Consider the following 22,828-nt stretch of genomic DNA (forward strand, 5'->3'; position numbering starts at 1 on the left):
ACGTTTATTTATTTTTGAGACAGAGAGAGACAGAGCATGAACGGGGGAGGGGCAGAGAGAGAGGGAGACACAGAATCGGAAGCAGGCTCCAAGCTCTGAGCCATCAGCCCAGAGCCCGATGCGGGGCTCGAACTCACGGACCCTGAGATCGTGATCTGAGCTGAAGTCGGACGCTTAACCGACAGAGCCACCCAGGCGCCCCTATGCTCTTTTTCTTAATACAACTGACTTTTGGGAAGAGGTATGCATGTTTATTTTTCTAACTAGAATGATAATAAGCAGATGCAAATGCTGGTGGAATGAATTTTGTGTATTAGATGGATTCAGAGAAAAAAATCTATTTCCGACCTGGATAGAAATCTCACAGTAAGAAGTGCATAACAGGAAAGTTTCCAAGGGTCAATAAACACTTTCATCATAAATTATTATCTGCAAGTTCCTGAAATAAGCACCAAGACACTTATAATATGGCCTATAGCTGGGAACAGATTTTTTTTTTTTAAGAATGATTATAAAGTGATTAAGAGATGACATGGTACAAAAAAAAATGAAGGAAAGAAAAAAAAAACCCTCTCTTCGTCTTTACTGGAAAAACTCCTACTTATGCTACAAAGCCTTCTCTTCACCTGCCCTCTGTGTAGACACGTATTGGCCAAACGTCTGGCCAATGTATCAATTGCGCTGCGTTACTTGTTTGTGTGGCCACCTGCGTGGCTGTACTCTGAGCTCTCGAGAAGTGTGATCCACCTCATGTTCTTTGTGACCTCTGAGCTCTTTTGTATGCCTTCTCAGCACGGAAAACACTAGTACGTATATAATAGGTGCTTCCTGGATGTCAGTGGGATAAAGAGATGCCAACAAGTCAGAGGAAAATGAAATGCAGCTGCTGCCTTATTTTTAAGGAGTGCAGAGAAGCAGCTTTTAGTCGGTTTTCAGTAAATATTTGTTGAAGGAAACAAACAGAAAAGATAAATGCCTTTGTGTTGTTCTTCATCTGTCAGGTCTCGCAAGACCAGGCTCTGCCTTTCCTGCCCACTTCAGTCACTTTGTTCTAACCCACAAGGCATCACCACGGCCTTCTTTCAGTCCCTTATGGTTGCCTTGACTTATTCCACTACAGGACCTTTGCATCTGCTGATGCCTCTCCCTGAACAGCTCTTCTCTTACATTTATTCCCCTTCCCATCCCCACTATCTCTGTCTGTACCCATCCATTCTCATTTGAAAATCTAAGTCTCCACCCTGTAGAATGCTACGGCCTCTAACCTGCTAACAGAGAGATCTTTTTAAACTTAACAATGCTACACTCCTCTTTAAGTAAATCCTCCACTGGTTCCTTACCGTTTCCAGAATAAATATTGTACCTCTTACCTTCGCCTAGAGGGATCTGGCTCAATTAGCCTCTGAAGCCTTCACTTGCCATACAGACGCCTGCTCCATTACCACCACACCCTCTTCCTTGCTTGTAGGTTTCCCGTGTTTTCTGCCTCTGACACATGTGTTGATGTGTCTACCAGAACGTCCCTCTCCGTGGTGTTTCCCCTCTTTTTCTAATTATCCTTCGTGCCCTGGCTCACAAGTTCCCCTTTCAGGAAATACTTTCTCAGTCATCTTGTGTGTTCCTAGAATACCTGTACATGTATTTCTCATGGGACTTGTCCATCCCGTTGTACTGTGGTCATGGTTAAATTCTCTCTCTCCCACTGTACAGCGGTAGATTCTTGATGGCAGGTATCTTGCTAATTTACCTCTCATACCCTCAGAACCAAGCACCTGTCGTGTCAGAAAAACTGTAAAAGACTTTGAAAGGAACAAGGGTATGCAGTGTCCTATCAGTGGAATTCTGGATGGTGTTTAGAAGCCTTTGTGGGGTTATCTGATTCTACTGTACTCTGCATCTTTCATTGCCTTTATCTACCTTGCAAGGACACAACTGGACACAAATCCAACAACCAAGTAGTAGTTATTATGGAACAAAGGCTGGCGATATTTGTGGAGCCAATGGCAACAATGCCTTCCCAGGAAAACCTGCCTGGTGCCTGCTTGACAGAGTCTAACCTTACAGGTACCCTTCCATCAGGACAGGGACCAGCAAATTGGGAGAACTTTTCAAGAGAAATTCACCCCAGTTTATAGGTATTTTAGACAGAACTTAGAAGATGTCTTGGCTTAGTTTCCTAGCCTCAAGATAGGAAAGAACAGACTTTTATAAGCCCAAACCAAGATTTCTTATGAAAACTTCCAGAAAGAAGTAAATTCTGTGGCCTTGTGCTGGTCAATACTGCATGGCTCAAGATTTATCAAGAAAAGTCAAGACTTAAATGGCTAGTTAATTATCATTCTTGCTGTTCCAATATAAATAATCAGGACAAACCTAATGAGAATAGCCTTCTTCTTCTTCTTTTTTTGATCACAAATAACCTTTGAGATTATTATTACAGGAAAAACTGTAAAAGATTTTGAAATGGGCAAACTACTTGTGTCCTGTCAAAGGACTGTTGGGAATTGTCTAGCATTTCTTTCCAGGATTATCTGATACTATAGAGGTTCGTACCATTCATAGTCTCTGACTATTTGCAACCCTACAGGGACAGAAGTCAACCTATGGAGGTCTGGTGGCAATACAAAAGTTTTGTGTCCATAGAGATGAATTGTGTCCAGCATAGATGTAATTATTATGGTGTGGATTTTGGTGGTTTTGGTATCTGTTAACATATATGCTTCAGTATTCCTGTCTTAAGTATCTGTTCTTTGGATTATCTGTTGTGTCAGTTTTAACATTTTACTATTTCCCTCATTAGTTAATGAAAAAAATAAAACAATGGAGTTGTATAAAATTATTCCTTAAAGTAGGCATTTAATGTTTCCTGAATAAATGAATACCTCCATACACAATAGGTCGTTTCTGTTGAGTATTTAAATGAATTCAAAAAACTGATAAACTATGTGACGTAAAGAAGTAAATGCTATCTTAATTGCTTATGTGACATAAGCATTTTCAGTGTCCAGGAGGTACAGAAAAGCACTATATTCATTTGTTCACTCAACAAAGATCACAGAAATGCCTTCAATGGGCTAGGTTAGGGTACAATGATGACTGAGAACAAGGCTCCCTGTCCTCATGTAAATTAAATTCTAATAAGTTGGACATAAACTGAATAATCATAAAATAAATATAAAATATAAATGATGTTTGGAGTGAGCCTTGAAAGGTCAGTAGGTGTTAAGTAGACGATGATAAGACAGAACAAGATGTGCAAAGGTCCTGTGGTGGGATGATCATAGAATATATAACGGAATGAAAGACTGCTATCAGAGGGGGCTATAACCTGTGCCTGTGCACAGGGTTCTTTAAGGGTGCATTATTTTGCAATTAGCTTTTTGATCACTAGATGGCAGAGATATACTAAGGCGGCAAAAAGCTGACTAAATTTAAATTTATGGAGGGTTTTAAGGAAGTGGGGGAGATCAGAAAATCTAGCAAGAAAAAGTGGGAGATGAAAAATTGGTTGGGGTGGGGGCACAGGCAAATGACACACCCCAAACTTGCAAGATCTGATAATGGAGAGTAACAGAAAGCCAGTTATTGTTTTATTTTCTTTCAACAAATATTTGAGAACCTACTGAAAGCTGCTATTGTGCATTCCTTAAAATAAGGTAGTAACCACATCTCAGTTTTCAAAAATTCTTAGCATTTCTTCCTTCCACAAAGATCCATTAAACACCTGTTACCCACACTACTGTCTTCCATGCTGTGAGGCATACAAAATAAAAAGATACCCCTCCTTTCAAGATTTTCAATAAATATGTGGTAAAAATGCAAAATTATTGAATATAATACAGTGGTTATAAATACGAACTATCCTTCATTGTAGGAATATAACTGAACTCAAACTTTTTGATCATAGATGACAACTTATTTAAATGACCATTAATACCAGTCATGATTTATGTCAAATTATAATATTTACAATAAGTAGGTTCAGTCAACATACTAACAACAGTAACAATATAGGACTGTAATTACATACTATAAATAATGGCAAATTCTGGGATGAAATAAAGAGGTTTCAAAGTTGCTGTATGGTCATTTCACATGCAATGGTCATTTCACTGTTTCACAACTGCACTCACAGGCTGTACAAATTAGCAAGTAACTTAGCATTTGCAGCTTTTGTGGGAGCCAGTACTACATGAGAAGAAGGTACATCTTTTGAATGCAAAAAGACATCAGAAGAAACAAAATAAGTAGAGTTTTGGAGAATTTGACATCATTCTAGTACAAGGAATTAAAAATAAGATGGGGCACTGGCTATCATAGGTCCTCCATCAGACTCCAACTAGGCTCTACCCACATACAATTGGAAAAGAAAAATTTGCTCACATGGAGATGTGAAGTGTAAAATTCACATCTAGCATAAAGATTCATAAAATTTTGGAAGTAAACACTTGTATAGCAAGGGATGCTTATTAAGCATGTGAGAAAATACTACACTAAAGCAAAAGGGAAGTTTTCAGCATGGTATAAAATTTATTCAAGAAGATATCTTACTAGAGAAGTTCAATCTCTAGCTAGACATTGAATAAAACAAAACAAAAAAAAAATGGACTGGTAAAAACAAGGAGGAAAAGCATTTCTTATGAAGGAAAAACCACAAGCAAATGTACGCAGAAAGTGACAGAGGCAGAGGGTCCAAGTCATGAAACCATCAAACTTAACTTTGAAAGAGACTTCAAGAAATAAGTTTGGTTCAGCTACAATAAGCAAGATCAATGTTTCCTTTCTTTACACCACAATGGTTTCCGGATAGCACTTCTGACAACTTGAATGGTGAGAAACATTCCCCTGGTGCACAATGACCAGGTGATCTTGCAGTTACCATTTTTGTCACTAGATGGCAGACAGATCCTAATAAGGCAAAATGCTGAGTAAGTCTAAATTTATGGGGGGTTGGGAGAAGGGGGAAAAGTAAGAGATATATGTAAATGAATGGGAAAACACACTTTTTTAGACTTCATAAAATTAAGATGCTTTTAATATATGAATTTTTTAAAAAATTGGTACTCTCTGTGTTACTGTCCCCATTTTAGGGTTGAAGTAACTGAGGTCCAGAAGTGTTACCTTGCTTATCCAAACCTCCAAGCTTAAGACAAAATAAATAAATAAAAATTAAGTATAAAATACATGCATGAAATAATATGCAAAAAATGAAACTCTACCATACATAATTATAATGGCAATAAACTTAAGAATTCATGGCATTTTACTGAAGGGTTTTAAAACACATGTTGCAATTTATTGGTAGTGGCTAAAGCAGAGTGAATTGACTTATCTATGACTGATTTGCTTCAGTGTGTTTGATATTTTACATACTGTACTGTTTTTCACTAAATACCTAATTTATCACAAATTTTGGTCAACATTTTCCCTATTTTTTTCTTTTTTTTACAAATTAGGGAACCAAAAGCTTAACAAAGTGAAGTGTCTTGGGGAAGATTAGACTAGTGACAAACCGAAGATTCCAACCCAGGTGTTCCGGTTCCCTGAACAGAACTCCTTTTGTTAAAATTACATTAGATACATAAGTTCTCAGAGACTCAGAAGAAATAACTGTCTGAGAATTAACCCGAGAAAGACTTTCTTAAAATGGCAAGTTTTAACCTCATTTTTAAAGCAGACAGTTACAGAATGACCATGAGTCTTAATATTCTTGGTAGGTGAAATGGCACAGTGAAGAGACAAAAGATTAATACACTTTTCCAAAGACACTGAAGACATATTCCTGTCAGGGCAAAAGAGTACATTGGAAGGATTAACAAGATACATATTTGGTGAAGTCTGATGAATTCAGCTGATGAGGGCTGTTATTAGACTAAGGAAGTAAGATTTTATAGAAGCATTAAAATTACATTTCTGAGCAGTTGAGTGCTATGTGAGACTAATTGAGGAGGATGACTTTGAAGTGGTCCATGGGGCCCCTGGGTGGCTCAGTCAGTTAAGCATCCAACTTCGGCTCAGGTCATGATCTCGTGGTTTATGAGTTCAAGCCCCGCATTGGGCTCTGTGCTGACAGCTCAGAGCCTGGAGCCTGCTTCAGGTTCTGTGTCTCCCTCTCTCTCTCTCTGTCCCTCCCCTGCTCATGCTCAGTCTCTCTCTCTCTCTCTCTCTCTCTCTCTCTCTCTCTCTCAAAAATAAATAGAAACATTAAAAAAAATTTTTTTAAAGTGGTCCAGACACACCCAAAAGCCCTTTACCAGTTCTTCCAGTTTGCCATGATCTGGTCTTTTTGGTTAGCTTTACTCACTTAATTCTCTACGATTCAGGTATCACCTGACAGATGATCTCTTATAAAAGTAATATTTCATTTTAAGTACACTCCTGTCTTACTAAATCCTTGAAACCAAGAATCATACCCTTTAATTCATTTTGCCTCTAATTCCACTTCCATTTAGAATGTAAAGAATAGCAAAAGAATGTCAACTCCCATCCTAACAATGAGAAAAAGCTGGGTTATTTAAAAAAAAAAATCCCACAAATCCTAATTCTTCTTGGACCTATCAGAGAGCTGAATTGTAAGGCAACCAAGCAAACCAAATTCCAAAGGGTTACAAGCCCTTCTGAGGAGAGATGAGACACAAGACCTATTTCCTCCAGGCAAAGCACGAGGAGAGAGGTAGCTGGCATATAAGCAGGGGAGAAGAAATCTGCTAAGATAATAGCCTTAAAGACCAAGTATGAGCTAAGATGTCAGTTTGGAATAGTTAGGAGTCTCAAAGGCAAGGGGAGATTGTACTCGCAAGCCCTCTTCCACAGATAAAATCGTGTATTTGCTAAATCAGGCAACCCTATTACCTGGTGCTACAGGGAAAGGCTAGGGGCAAGACGGGAGACTGAAAAGAGCTCCCCTTGGGGGTATAGGCAAGCAGGAGGTGATAAGCTGCTGCAGAGAGGCATGTATGAAGCCCTACTTACTTTATAAGAACATTCATTTATGTATAAGAAAAGTCATACAGTCATGGCATACAGTCAGCAAACTCAATCCCAAAATTCTGGGGGAAGGAAAAAAAACAGAAACTCCTTTAGGGAAGAGCAAGAAACACTCTGAGGCACAGGACTCTACTCTGTTAACAAGTGGAAATCTACCACCAGTGGGGAGGGGCAGGCAGCCCTCAAACTGCCCAAGACCAGTCGCAGAAATAAGAAAGTTTATCTGCCATGAAAGGAAGCGGAGGGATGTTGAGAGGCACAGTGGCACAAGACCTGCTAAGGCTGAAGCTGGACCAGAGCACATAAAACCCGTAAGGCTAGGACTAAGTAACCAGTAACAGAAGTTAATTGCTGGAGGAGGGGCAAAAACATTGAGAGAGATCCCCTATGTGGCTCTAATATAGCTAAGGGTGATGGAGAAACACCAAGAAAAACCTGCCAGAAACTTCACTGGTAGTAGTCCACTCTAAGCACAAGATAATAGCAGCCAACTGCAGGTAATGACATCAACAACAAAATCCAAGGCAGTTCAATTTGTGATGCACACATGGGGTCCAGTACTCAAGAACTACCAGACATAAAAGGTAAGGGGAAAAAAAGATGGATGCATAAACAGATGAGATGACAGTAGAAAGATGAAATCCATATAAAAGAGTCAAATTGAAATGACAGAAAAAAAAACCCATAAGAGAGAAATTCTTTTGATCAGCTCATCAGCAGACTGAAGAAAATAAAATGAATGAACTTTAAAACAGGTCAATTCTATTGACCAATCTGGCATTTCTATATGCTAACAGTGAACTCTCTAAAAAAAACCCAGTATGGCACTGGTATAAAAGCAGACATAAAGGCTAATGAAACAGAATCAAGAGTCCAGAAATAAACCCATACATATATAGTCAACTATTTTTGATAAGGATGGTAAGAACACTGAATGGTGGAAGGATGGTCTCTTCAATAACGGGTGCTGGGAAAATCGGATATTCACAGGCAAAATAATAAAACGGCAAAAATTTCATCTTAAACAAAAATTAACTCAAAATGAATTAAGGACTTAAATATAAGACCTGAAATCATAAAACTCCTACAAGAAAAAGCTCCGTAACATTAGTCTTGGTAATGACTTTTTAGATATGACATCAAAAGCACAGAAAATGTGCAACAAAAACAAAAATCAAGTGGACCGACATCAAACTAAAAAGCTTCTGCACAGCAAAAGAAACAATCAGCAAAATGAGAACAATCAACAAAATGAAAATTTCTTCCATTCTCATGGAATGTGAGAAAACATTTGCAAATCATATATCTGATAAGGGGTTAATATGCATAATACATAAGGAACTCATGCAATTCCTACAGTAGTCAAAGAAACACCACAAATAATCCAATTAAAATGAGCAGAAACTTGAATAGACATTTTTACAAAGAAGACATAAAGATAGCCATCAAGTACATGAACATGTGCTCAATATCACTAATCATCAGGGAAATACAAATCAAAACCACAATGAAATACCACCTCACACCTGTTAGAATGGCTATTATGAAAAAGACAAGAGATAATAAATGTTGGCAAGGATGTGGAGAATGTTGTGCACTGTTGGTGAGACTGTAAATCGACGTAATCACTATGGAAAACCATATGAAGATCCCTCAAGAAATTAAAAATAAAACTACCATGTTTAGCAATCCCATTTCTGGTTATTTATCAGGAGGAAATGAAATCACTGTCTCATTCAGATATCTGGCCTCAATGGTCACTGCAGCATTATTCACAATAGCCAAGACATGGAAACAACCTAAATGTCTATCGATGGATAAATGCATAAAGAAAATGTGGTATGTGTACAATAGGATATTATTGAGTCATAAGTAAAAAGGAAAACCTGCTATTTGTGACACTGATAAACCTTGAGAACATTAAGCTAAGTGAAATAAGTCAGACAAAGAAAGATACATACTCTGTCACTTATCTGTGTAACCTCAAAAAGCCAAGCTCATAGAAACAGAAAGTGGATGGGGCAGTTGCCAAGGGCTGGAAGTGGGGGAAATGAGATGTTGGTCAAAAAGGTACAAACTGCCAGTTTTGAGATGAATAATTTCTGGAAATGTGATGAACAGCATGGTGACTATAGTTAACAATATTGTAGTGAATACTTGAAAGTTGCTAGAGAAAAACAAGTAAATGGTAATTCTGTAAGATGAAAAATGTTAACTAATTTTACTGTGCTAAATATTTCACTATACATTTACCAAACTTAAAATAAGTATCTAAACTGAAACACAAAGAGAAAAGAGAACAAGAAAAACAACAACAGTGGCAGCAGCAACAACCACCACAAGAAAAACCAGAATAGGGCATCCAAGAGCTAGGAATACTATCCATGGGTCTAATTCTTTCTGTTCCCAACACATAGTAGGTGTTCATTAAATTTTTGTGAAAGTTCTTGTTGTAGACAGAATAGAAACAATATTACCTAATATTTATTAAACTTCTAGTGAGTGTTGGAAAAACAAATTCTATCACTAACTCCAATCTCCACAGTAACTCCATGGGAGTGGACATAGTTATCATCATTTTATAGATTTGAAGGTTAAGAGGATTAGAGAGGTTAGGCAAGTTGCTCAAGTTCCAATACCAAGCAAGTAGCAGAGCTGGTATTCTGGTCCAGGTTTGTTAAACTCCAAAGCCCAAGATCTTTCCTTCCACATGGGGTCTTTCTACCTAGTCATGAAGGTGATGTTAAGTGAAAAGGAAGAATAGATACAAAGGTCAATGAAGGAAAGTCTGAGTTTGTAAATTCAGTAAGACAAGGTAAATGATCTTGAAAGTAGTCCTTGCACCTAGTAATGTTCAGAGGAGGTACATGACCTTGAAAACTGTAAACTAGCACACAGCAGATATTTAGGTAGTTTTTGTTGAATTGAGGTAGATTGTCTCTCCATTATGGTATTGTCCATTGGGTTCATATTGCACCATTAATTACATTAGTGGAAGCTTATATGAATTAATATTAAGTTGGGGACTATTCTAGAATTCAACTAGAAATCTCCATATTAGAGACAGAATATTTGAAATCAGAACTGATCCTTTACAGACTCGTTTTACTGACGTTAGGGAGTTTCAGGAGGTTTTGACTTCTTTTAGTTTAGTTTGGCAAAATGCTGGATCAAAATCATCCTAGAAACACAGTACTTTAGAAATCATTTCTCAATTGTTAGAGATTATATACAACCTACCCAATGGCAGCATTGTACCAGCTATTCTAAAAGGCTCTCTCTCTCATTGAAGTATGTTAATGAATGGAAAGAAGGAAAGAAGACCAGTACTCATTACTCATCTGTGGTTACAAGCAATACGATTGTGAATTGTTAATACTTTTAAGCCAATTTTTTAGGACAGTACATATGCAAAGTAATTATGTTAACTGTAAATATTTAAAATGTTGTTTTATTATTTTTCCTGTTCTTTAATATTTGCAAATGCAAAATTTAACAAAGCTCTTGCAGCAACTTTTCAGTATTGAGAAACTGTTGATCGGCATAAATACAAGTTGTATACAGCTATTAAAAATTATTCCCAAAGCAAAACAGATAAATAAATTTTTGATAAATGGCAAACTATTTGTAATTTCACTTTTGCTGACAGGGTTTCAATATTTCAACATTTAAAAAGGTTTCTTAATGCACGACAAGTCCACTGTATTTTCGGTAAAACAGAATTTGGTTATTTTCGCTAAATGATGTGCAGATGATTTTTCTAGCTGGCATAAACAATTAAAAAGTCAGTAATGACTAACAAAATAATATTATTTCCAACCACTTCGATAAACTATGTTTGTAAAAAGTACGTAACCAAGATTAAAATATTTTATTGTAAAATAATTACAGCTGATTTTATTTTTCAGATTATCATATCACTGCCATAAGCATAAATATGCAAATGTATGGGGAGAGTCTTAACACAGAAACAACATTTCTGTGTGAATGCAGCAAGAAGCAAGAATCTTAACAGAAATTGTAATTACTCTATATGTATTTCGGTTTCAAAAGCATTATCTTACAAATATCAAAGACATCAATAAACACAAAGAGGGAACAGGCTTCTGTGAAATGGCAGTCTTATTCTCAAACATTAGAAACACCATAAAGAACTTCCAGAGAAGGGTCCAACACAGTAGTCTTATTTTGAAACTGGCATGAGGGCACAGGCTAACTTGTTAAGATATTTATGTATTGCTCTAATATTTTGTGTTCTGTATCAGGAAATATAATAATGTGTAGTAGACACAAATCCAGTTCAAATTATAATAAGAGTCTATTATACTCTGGTAGTTATAATCTACTGACATTCCCGGAAATTTTTCTCTCTTGAGGGACATTAATAGGCAGCAGCAGTAACCCCTACAAAGAAAAGACTGGCTTCCCTTTTCATCAATACTAACATTGATCTCTGACCAACCTTAAAAGCAGTTCTAGATACAAAACAGGAAGAACATCATCATTTCTTTATCCCAGGGTGTCTGGGAGAACATAAGAATTAGTCCATTAAAAATGGGGTACTTTTGGAATAGAGAGCTATTGTTATTTTTACCAAAAGCCCATAAAACAATTAAAGAAGTAATGGGGGGGGGGGACTCTAAGTTAAATAGAACAGAAAATAGGGAGGAAAAATATTAGTGACATGATTGTTGATGTAAAGTCTAAAATGGTAATATTCATTATATTTACTAAAGGTAAAACCAAGTAGTTTTGTTTTTATTTCAAGACTTTCTAATAAATGACATAGTCAATTGTGGCAATAAATTTGAAGAGTAAAATTATAATATTAAAAAGGTACATTTCAATCTAGGATTACCTCATAATACATACTGAACATATTCACATAAGTGAAATTATCTTCTACTACTTCTTTTTAATATACTTTATATTATTCAGCAGTGCTAAATGTTTAAAAAATGAAGTCCTAGCCAGTTACTGAAAGGAACTGGCTTTGGATTATTTCTTTGAAAAAATAATGTTCTCAAACAATTTTATGACAATACAAATGTTTCAATGTATATTCTATTGTGTTTCTAAAAGAGAGTATTCTGAAAGGCAAATTTTATAAATTTTTTGTCTATAACTATCATTATACATATCAAAGTATTATATAATGCCCACTAGAGGGCATTCTTGTAATCCATAACTGAATGGGGGGGGGGGTGGAGGTGGGGTACAGATTTTAAACTATAATCAAATTGGATATGTTGGAAATTAACATTATTTCAACAGAAAACAACAGAGGAAAAAATAACTTTATTTAAAATTAAAGATATAGTACCCTTATTTTTCCAACTTGACTTAAAAGATTAATTTTATAAATTAGTGATATTAGTATAGCTTAGACTAAATACATGCTATGTCAGAGTGACTTTGGGACAGACTACGAGAATGTGTTTTCATTTAGGCAGTATATTTGATGGGCATATTTTAATAGAAACACATTTACTTATCTCAAAATATTTTTGTCATTTGGAACTTTCTAATAGATTTCCCTAATCACTTTAATTGAACAATTTAGTTTGATCATCATAATATGCTCAATCCTGAGCTAAATCACAGAAAATGTTAAAAAAAAAATAAGGGGTTTCTGCTTATCACAATTTGGTTAAGCTTACTTTTATTATTTTTTTAAAATTTACATTAAATATTCTTTCCAATTATTTGGACCTCCTCCTTCATATACCCATTTCTTCCCTGTCCCCCCAGGTCACAATTATCTTTCTCACTGTGATTTGCAATCACCTTTTTCTTGGTCAGAAGAAGCAAGTGGTGTCTTTCCTCTGCAAACAATGACTATGCCATTTCTTTCTTGACCAATAAAGCAAAGCTACTGAATGGACTGTATTTTTCCAAAGATCCCAACAAGTGTGCCATTTTCTGCAATCTATTATGTCACCTGAGCAACAAATGCTATCTTTAATTACATTCATTTTATTCCCAGAGTCCACCGAATTCCAATGAAGAAAAGAGTGTCAGAAACACAATACTATACACCACATCCTACTAGGTATGACGATCCCATCATTTATTATGCTTAGGAACTAAATAATTTAGAGAATCTGAGTTTTTAATCTTATAAATTTCACAGCAACTTTAATTTCATCTGCAACATTTTAAAATATGGAATTATCTGTAAATTGTAAACCACCTGATTGCTCGTATTTTAAAACATGCTTATATACTAGAATTTTTTTTAAGTCCCCATTCAACCAAAATGTGGTTTTGAAATATCTTACTTGCAAGTCTCCACATGCCAAAAAGGTATATACAATTTCTATGTACATTCCTTAAATATAAATGTGTATTACTTGTAATTATAAAATGAACTCATGGCAGTCATGCTATATTCCATAAATCCATTAGGATGATTGATAAACCATTAAATACCTAAGGACTCAAAATGATCGCATAGTTTCTTTTGAAGTGTGCATATCACCTTCTATAATGGGTAAAATGGAAAATCACATAGAGCACATTTTATGGTGTATCTTCCTTATTTATGCATTCCAAAGGTAGCTCTTCATACCTCAAACTATTGGTCTGTATGTGAATATATTTTAAAAACAGAATAAATGATCACTAGTTTAATAGTACTTGGTCTTATTAGTAGAAATTATGACTATTAAACATAACTCTATTTCTAATCACTATATTTAGGTTCAAGTGTTGACTATGTTCCACGTTGTGAGTATTTACCAACAGGCACACTACTTTACATATATTACAACTGAAAAAAATAATTTTCCATTCATATTTCCTCACACTGCTTTTACACAGTTAACTGGACAGGTTGAAATAAATCCGAGTGCATTGCTATTTGTCTCAGAACTGAAATAGTTAAGAGTGGTATGTGTGCCAGGGTTTTAATAGGGCTTAACAACAAAAAGCTTCAATCCTCCACTTTCACTAGATTTTGTTGCCGTGGTTTTGCTTGCTTAGGGCCATCCATCTGTTAATGTTGACTTGTAATATAGCTAAGCTCCTGCTTGCACTACACTAGTCTAGTTGGGGTGTGTGTGTGTGTGTGTGTGTGTGTGCGCGCGCACGCACGGGCGCGCATGTGTATGTCCTATGCAGACACTCACATACGTACACATTACAACTGTCAGCGTAAGTTAAGAATGGCTAATATTATTAAAAATGGAGCAGTATCTTAGATTCATATAAATTTTGCACATTAAAGGAATTTCTCATTCTTAGAAAATTCCAGTACGTTTTTACAAATAAGTGTTTTAAAACATAATTTTCAGTGACAGAATTAGTCTAAATGTTGTTCACTAAGAGTACAGTATTTGTTCTAAAATAGAATTGATGAAAGAAGGTAAGTGTGCAGTCAAGATGAAAACTGTTCTGCACCATGACCGGTGGCAGTATTCTCCATGGACCCAACTGGCCCTGTTTTCAATAAAACCCGAGGAGGATCCTTTCCCTGGAGTCCTGTTAGGCTGGGGCTGCTGTTGGAACTGTCATGTTCACACAAAAGGGAAAAGGGTTGGGTTTTACAAATGTGAAGCCTAATTGGGAGATCTTCATGGCTGTACCCTTGACATTTATTTAAGCCTCATCAACAAAACAGGAAGTAACCATACTAATTAGCAGACCAGCGCACAAATTACTATTTGTTGGGGTGTAGATGCAGATTCATAATCTATTCCCAACATAAGCTAAGTAATGGCATATAGGCTTAAAACAACATACATTTTGATTTTGTTCTTTTCTATACTACCCAAATTATGAAACGTTATTGTTTCACTTATTTAAATACATTCTTGAATTTAAATGACCATAATCTCATTTTCATCTTTTGAAAAACGGATGAAAATAAAGTGTGTCATTTATACATGTCCAGCTGGAAACTGGAAATGTAAAGTTCTTTACATAGCTGAGATCAACTTCTCAAAAAGATAAGGAATAGGATAAATAAAGCTCACATTCTTTATTTTGATAATTTTACTGACAAGAAAATGAGATACTTGAGGTCTTATAAACTTAGAAATCAAGAGATTTCTCAATAAAATAAGCTGTATATTTCTTCTCAAATCATAAACCAGGATCTGAAGTTATCCCTACTTAGAATGAAGACAGACAAATTTAGGGTCCCCACTACTTTAGTGAACTAGAGGATTGTTAGTGACTTTGGGCAGTTACTACCAAGAGAGAAGAAAGTCAGTGCCATTGCGATAAGAGACCTGATATTCAAGATATATGTATATGCATGAATGGGTAGAGGCCAATTATTAAGTGCCTGTTATGTGGCAGGTATTTTATATATATTATCTATAATAATGCCTATAGCATTCTAGCAAAATGACATGTATCGTTATTACTATTGCACAAATGTAGAAAGTAAGGCTTAGGGACACTGTGTTTTGCTCAAAGCTAAATGCTAGTAGTTGTTTCAAAGTCAAGTCTCTCTGGCTCTCAACACCATACCTTTGTCTCTAAGGGCCCCTCCTCCACAAACATTCCACCCAACACAAAGGCAGGCCTGTAGTGGTTAGGTACTTAAATTCCAGAATCAGTCTGTCTGCTTTTCAATCCCTACTCTGCTGTTTATTACCTGGTAGAACTTTGGCCACATGTCTTCATCCCATTGCTGTTACTAAATCTGAAAAATGGGGTTAACAGTTCCCAGTGTGCTTGGATTGTTGGGAGTTTTAAAGTAATCACATCATTCACACAAACATGCAGATGGCCTCACTGTTCATCAAGGATCTGTCTCTTCCTCATGTTTTCCAAGTCTGCTCTAGTGTGCTTTGGTGTTACTCAACTCTAAAAACTGAAGTTTGGAAAACAGTAGGAAGGACCTCAGAGCTATCTAGATCACCAAACCCCAGAAGTCCTACTGAATCACATTTCTGTAGGTAACTGAATTCACCACATGGCAAGTCTTTTAAAAGAAGATGGTAATTTGAATAATCAAAGGTAAGATGGGGCCCAGAGACACCGGTTCCTCAGTGAGAGGCCATTTTCAACATGAGAAAGGGACGCTGCTCTTCTAGCTCAGTGAGCCTGAGAGAAAGATGGGGCCCAGAGACACAGGTTCCTCAGTGAGAGGCCATTTTCAACATGAGAAAGGGACGCTGCTCTTCTAGCTCAGTGAGCCTGAGAGAAAGAAAAAAAAAAGTGCATTCTAAGTTTATTTCTACTCGTAGCCTTTATTTTTAAAAATATTTTCTTAGGAAACCAAGCTGTCTTTGAGAGAGGTATTACTAAGCCTGAGTATTACAAATGATAGACACTGCACAGAAGAGAACAAAGAAAGAAAACTAGATTTCTGTCCCTACATACCTCTCCTGGGTACATCCACTGGATGCGAGCTCTCGGGACACTGACTTCATCTGTGGACCTGAAGTATCTAGTCCTATTTCCTGGAACGGCTGCATACCTACTGAACAATTTTTTTTTTTTAATCCTTATACATTATGAATCATGGTAGGTGTGTTTGTCTCTTCATTTTGGCTGCTAAGCAAGGGAATGGGGCTTAGCTTCTTACTGCACTAACTTTCTCTCTGCCTCGAGTCTTACATAAATTAAATATATTTTAGGGGCACCTGGGTGGCTCAGTTGGTCCAGCATCCGACTTTGGCTCAGGTCATGATCTCATGGTCTGGTCTGTGAGTTCGAGCCCCACATTGGGCTTTGTGCTGACAGCTGGGAGCCTGGAGCCTGCTTCAGATTCTGTGTCTCCCTCTCTCTCTCTGTCCCTTCCCCACTCTCAATCAGTCTCTCGCTCAAAAATAAACATTAAAAAAAATTTTAAATAAATTAAACAATTTTAATCTTTTGTTTTAGGATTCTTGGTAAAATGTCCATTTATTTTTGGAAATAAGTAGAACATAAATAAATAAACATAATGTCTCTGATGTATTGATTGATACCTAGATTCTGCCTTTAACCATATTTGACTATTCTTAGAAATGCTTACGTATTTAATTGAAAATCTCAATGTGCTCAGATCCTAATATTACTGTGCTTGGAGAGACAGGAGTTAAGACTACTTACTGATTTGGAAATCATCATAAAACAGTATCTTCATGGTTGTAGTATCAGCTTCTATCTCTTGCACAATATACTAGATCATATCTTCTATTAAATCAATGAGACTGGATTACTACTGAAAAGTAAACTAAGGAACCTTCTGTGGTATCAGACCGCAAAGAAAAGGCGGTAGACTATGCCTGGTCCCTACTGACTTCCTTGCCCCAAATGCAAACAATGTATTCTAAGCTCATTTTCTCTGTAGTCTTTTCATTTGTGTAAGTAGCTCGACTCTCATGTGAGAGCTGAGGCAACAGCAACCCACTAGCATAGGCTGACCTTAAACTTACTAAGCTGCAGGTTTATGATACAAAGATCCAGCCTCTAGGTACTTAAAAGTATAGATTTTATTTCTTTTTTTGCAAAGAGAACTCCTGGGCAAATGATGACACGGCAACTAGAGATAGCAAGACTCTTCTGAGATTTTGTCACAGTCCTTAAAACCCTTCTCTGAGAACTGCTTTTCCTGTCTGCCCCTACTACTCGCCACTGTCCTTGGTAACATGGTATTCTCCTTGCTTTTCCGACGAAAGGTTACTGAACCAAGGATTAATGCTGGATCCAAGAGGGCTGTTGACAGTCTTCCAAAAGGAATTGGCTGTGGGCATTGTGGCCCATTCCTAGCAGCTGTTTGAACCAAGGGCCTTGCAAGCTCAATGTCAGGCTCATGGAGGAGCTGAGAAAGACAATCTACAGAATGCACAAAGAACAGCTATGCAGAGAGAAGAACAAGCCAGGGAGAGATAGAGAGAAGCAGGTTAGGAGGTAAAGGGTAGGGAGGGCTGATATTCTTCCTTGATTTTTCCATTTTCTAGCTCCAGTCCTACCAGAGGGCTACATACATTCCTATACCTGGATACAAGCAAAGACAAAACATTAAATTATGATAAGTATTACTGGGTACAAATGATTGGGAGTATGGACTCTTAATAAATTCAGCTGCTAAAATATATATACATGGATATATACACCTATTTATATAATGGAACACATGTATATATATGGAGAATACACACTAACTAAAACTCAGACCACTTGAAAAGTAAAGATTGTTATTCAGACATTAGCAGCGCCTGCATAATCCACCTAAACATTTTGGTTTAACAAATTTCTGTTAACCAAGTAAGAAAAGTGTATTATAATTCTTAAAACAATAAGCCCTACTTCTCTTAATTCCTGTTAGAGTCATCATTTAGCATATTCAACTGAAAACCACAAAATGCTTATTGATGAATACAGATAGTTGAGTTAATGATTTTATAATAAATGATGGCTATGACAATTCAGGATAAGTATGCGATGAATGTAACCTATTATCCTGTAAGGCTTCCTTAATACAGTTTTCTCTATCAGAAATTGTCTGTCTAGGAATTAACAGAAAACACAGAAAACCATACATATGTAATATATTTTATAATTTAATTATCATAGAAATATGCTGCCATGTTAAAGAAAGGAAGATTTAAAATCTTTAATGAGGAGCTACAGATAGTTTTCCTAACTTAAAACTAACATTTAGGACAGACGTTTCTCTAGTTCAAGTGTTTTCTTTCTATCGTAAAGCATCCTATAAGTAACAAAGATCCCACTGGTTTTCACACAAAAATCTATCCACCATAGTAAATATAACCTAAATGCTCCAATGTTAAGGCAATAAACATTTTGCAGAAGTTTTTAAGATGCTGAAGCTTGAGAACCAATAGGGATTGAACATACTAGTGATGGAAGAAAAATAGAGCTATTGATTGCAAATCTATCATTAGTTTACAGGTCAATACATGTTTTCCAGTTAACAGTAGTAGCCAGAGAAGGTCTCCATGCTTGTGGAATTATTACTTCATTGAAGGGCTTATTTTAAGTCATACGATCAGCATTTACTATCAATATGCTGCAATTAAGCAATACTGATATATAAAAATATAAGCTTATAAATGGATACATCATAGAGAAGGCACTTAGAATGGTATAAAAAAGGACCCACAAAGGCAGAGATGTGTTTTGTTTCTCCTAGAACACCTAGAATAGTGACTGGTACACAGTAGGTGCTGAATGATCACACGAATAAGTTTTCTTTACAAAGGCGAAAGTTTCCACACAGCTTCACTGACTGTTTCTCCATCCCTAATGACACGTAGAAGCACTTTAAGGCCATCTCTACTCCTGCAGCGTCCGCAGATCCAGGAAAGCTAAGTAACTACTGGAGATGGGTTCTCATCGCACTCTGCCACTAACTTGTTATGAGTCTTAGGGTAAGTGACGTGACCATTCTGGCTATCAGCTCTCTTGTCTGTAAACTTCAGTGACCGGAATAAATGAACTATAATCCAGTTGAGGATTCTTTCTAAAAGCTAGTTTTCTAAGGCCACTTAAAATATGATTTGGTGTATACAAATTTTGTATCATTTAAACCTTCAGAAACATACTTATGAGGCAAAATCAAAGACATGCATAGCTTTAATTCTGAACACTTTCCCTCTTCAGGATGGTACTTTACATAATATCAGCATATAAGCAGAAGCTTTAAATATTTATAGCAAACAAATTATCTGACTTTAGAAAAACCAGACACATTACTTTATGTTCTAATTTATATAGATTATTTTAATGGTAAAATCCCCATGTATGAGTTTCATTTTACTTCTATAGTAGAAATCTGTGATTTCCTCCTCCTCATCAAACCGTTCACACTCTAAGACAATCACATGCTTGCCTCTGTCCTCTTACTGGAGAGCTCTATGAGAACATAATAAAGTAGGTAGAGACTGGTATCTGGAACAACTGATTCCTAATACTCTTGTAGCCTGCCCAGATGCCACCTACTCATCTTGACTGTAAATGCAGGTTTTCATATCATATGATAAAAAAAAAATTAATGGGTCCAAAATCGTTCTTAAAGAATGAATCAGAATTACATACTTTTAGCATTTGGAGACATAAGGGTAAATAACCTTACCTGGGCAAGCTTACGCTTTTCTAGATTTCCTCCCTTTTCATTGTGTAATGTGTAAACTGGTGTATATTGTACAGAACCAGAACAGGTCCCATAATCTTCTTCATTTTCCTACACATGAAGAAATATACAAGGAATTATTTTAAAATACTCCTTTTATTACTTTTAGACAAACTATCTGATACAGATGCAAATACCAAAATAATGCTTCAAATGTAAGTTTAAAAACTCTATCTCAGAACAAAATACACTTTTATATATTATGCATTAATGATTTCTAAATTAATCTCTTTTGAATAACATGAATAAAAGCTATTATTTACTCTCCATCACAAAAATGGAAGTTTCAAGTAGTATTTGTTCTTCAAAGGTAGATATTCAAAACAACTGACAAAATCTGTAAAGATATAATATGTAATCAAATTGAAAACACATATACATACACATAAATATTCATATACATGCAATATTCATAGATTCAAATACATATCTTCAAACACAATCTTTTATAAATTAAGAACATGCTTCAAATTAAAGTAGCTATAGTTAGAAAGTTCCTATAAAGCCAAATGATGGCATTCCTGGCTTGATTCTGCACCAAAGATCATCTTTTTAAAGAAATTCTCAGCTTGAAGCAAGAATTTCAATTGTGATATCAAGGCAATCAACTTTATGAAAACATACATCCTGTTAAAGCATCTTTGAAGATCTCCGTTGTTCTGTGATAAAATATGCAAACAATAAAGAGATTATTCAGTGGATGCATACAGAATGGCAGATAGTTGCCAGAGGGCTTGTTATGAAAAATACATTCTTGAACAAAGGGCTAAGCATATTTCAAACATCATTAAAAACATAAATCTCATGTGATTTGTAAAGTATGAGCTTCAAACTAATGCAAGAATCAAGGAAGAATGAAAAGAATATGACGTACCTTATGTTTTAGCTTACTCTTCACTTCCTTTATTCCCTGCTTTGCATGATTTTTTGCCTAGAAAAAGGTAACGCAAGTGTCTGGCTCAGCATGGTTCTATTACCACTTAAAGAGTTAGTAGATGAGATCACACTCCATGAAACTTGCTAACTTCATATTATTTAGAAAAAGAACAAATTATAATCTAAAACTCTTAATTCTTCAGGGAAACCACACCACTTACTATTATATCTAAATTAGTGAAAACACGATTAGTCTCTATTTGCATACTAGTACCATACAAAGGCTAACATTTGGCCTATTTTGCCTCCTAAGCTATAGAAAACACAGCCCAGTCTTAATTTGCAATTGTGATTAACTGGTGGTGAAAGGAGAAAGCACAGCAGCAGGTTATTTGGGCAAATGTTTGGACTTTAAAGAAACGGGCAACTTTACAAAGCTTTACTGAAGTGCTTTTACAGGCAGACACACGTTTTTATTAGCAGAGATATTTTAAAGTTATGGCTACTTCATGTACAGTTTTTCCGGCATAAATTAAAAGCCACTTAACAAAAGATGCTATCTTCATGTTCCATAGGGAATCTGGCTCCAGTATTTGAGTGTCTCAGGTCCTGATGTGATTCCTGTGGGATATAATTTAACTAAAGACAACTGGCCTTGGCCTTTGTTCCATTGGAAATTCCCACTCAGAGTGGCCACGGACGAAAAGAAAGGAAATTCACATTTATGTTGTGTTTCCTCAGTATTTGATCATGTGCTGGGTACCTAACATGTATCAGCTCATTTAATCATTACAAATCTATGAAGTTAGGACAATTATTATGACATTTTTACAGATAAGGAAAGTGACTCAGAGGAGATCGGTCTGCATAGCCTCATTCCAGATCTGGGTCTATTTAATTCCTGAGTCCAACTTCTCCCCATCAGAAAGGAGAAGGAAGAACTAAAGTTTTTAAAATATATCTACTGAATCTAAGCCTCACGCAAGAAAAGGCATTACAAGTCTCATTCTACAGACATGGAAACTGAGGTCATACAGACTGAAGACTTTCCAATTCCAATATTCTTGCTCCTACCAAACCATCCTGCTTCCTGAATTAGTTCTAGGAAGAGTGAATACATGTCTTCCCAAGTTCATTTAGGGGAAGGCTCTCATTTCTTTCCGGATAATATCTGTAGTACCTAATATAATATTTGGCATATAGTAACTGCTCAAGAAATGTCTTGAACTCAACTAAACAATTATTTCTTCATTGTATATGAGGCAAAATCAAAACATGCTACACATAGTAAAAGATAACCTAAAACGCCAAATAACACTAAATTATATTCCCATGGTTCTTTGGAATTAATAAAGCATTTTCACATTGTTTTATTGTTAAAGCCTCTGAATCTATTTAAAGGGTCCTATATTAATCCCTACATTCTCATTAGGTAAAAATGAAAAATTACCAAGAAAATGTGCCTGTCTCTACCTTCTAGAACTTTTATCCATATTTGCTCACATTTTGTCATATTCTAATTTACCTAAATATTCTCTAACCTTTCAAAATCCACTTGATTCACACTAATCTTTTCAGAAGCTCTTCAGTATACAGAGTTGAATCTAGTGTCAGTCATGGTTCTGTAATTCATGGACTGATTCCCTTACGCATCTCTTGTCCTACCCTCCTCCACTGACCTCTTTCAGATGATCTGGAAGATGGGGTACAGGCTCTATCCTTTCCAATCTACCAAGTTGAAACTTACCAATAAACAAGTATTCTTTACAGAGAAGCACCCAGCAAATGGCTTTGGCTAATAATTTAAAATACAAAAACCTAACAACAAAGTTGACTCAGAAACGCTTTTAGCCAAATCAATTATGTATT

General features: G+C 36.0%; 1 protein-coding gene across 3 annotated transcripts in view; it reads right to left on the reverse strand.

Moving 5' to 3' along the window:
* DENND1B (DENN domain containing 1B) overlaps positions 1–22,828 on the reverse strand; it is a 255,847-nt gene that overhangs the window by 8,096 nt on the left and 224,923 nt on the right. For all 3 annotated transcript variants that reach the window (XM_047840394.1, XM_047840395.1, XM_047840393.1), the window contains 2 exons: positions 20,958–21,014; positions 20,027–20,134 (listed from right to left, as the gene is read on the reverse strand). In XM_047840394.1, coding sequence (XP_047696350.1) covers positions 20,027–20,134; positions 20,958–21,014 — 165 coding nt within the window. The remainder of the gene's footprint in view (positions 1–20,026; positions 20,135–20,957; positions 21,015–22,828) is intronic.

This window comes from Prionailurus viverrinus, chromosome F1, assembly GCF_022837055.1.
Source record: "Prionailurus viverrinus isolate Anna chromosome F1, UM_Priviv_1.0, whole genome shotgun sequence".
Classification (NCBI taxonomy): Eukaryota; Metazoa; Chordata; class Mammalia; order Carnivora; family Felidae; genus Prionailurus; species Prionailurus viverrinus.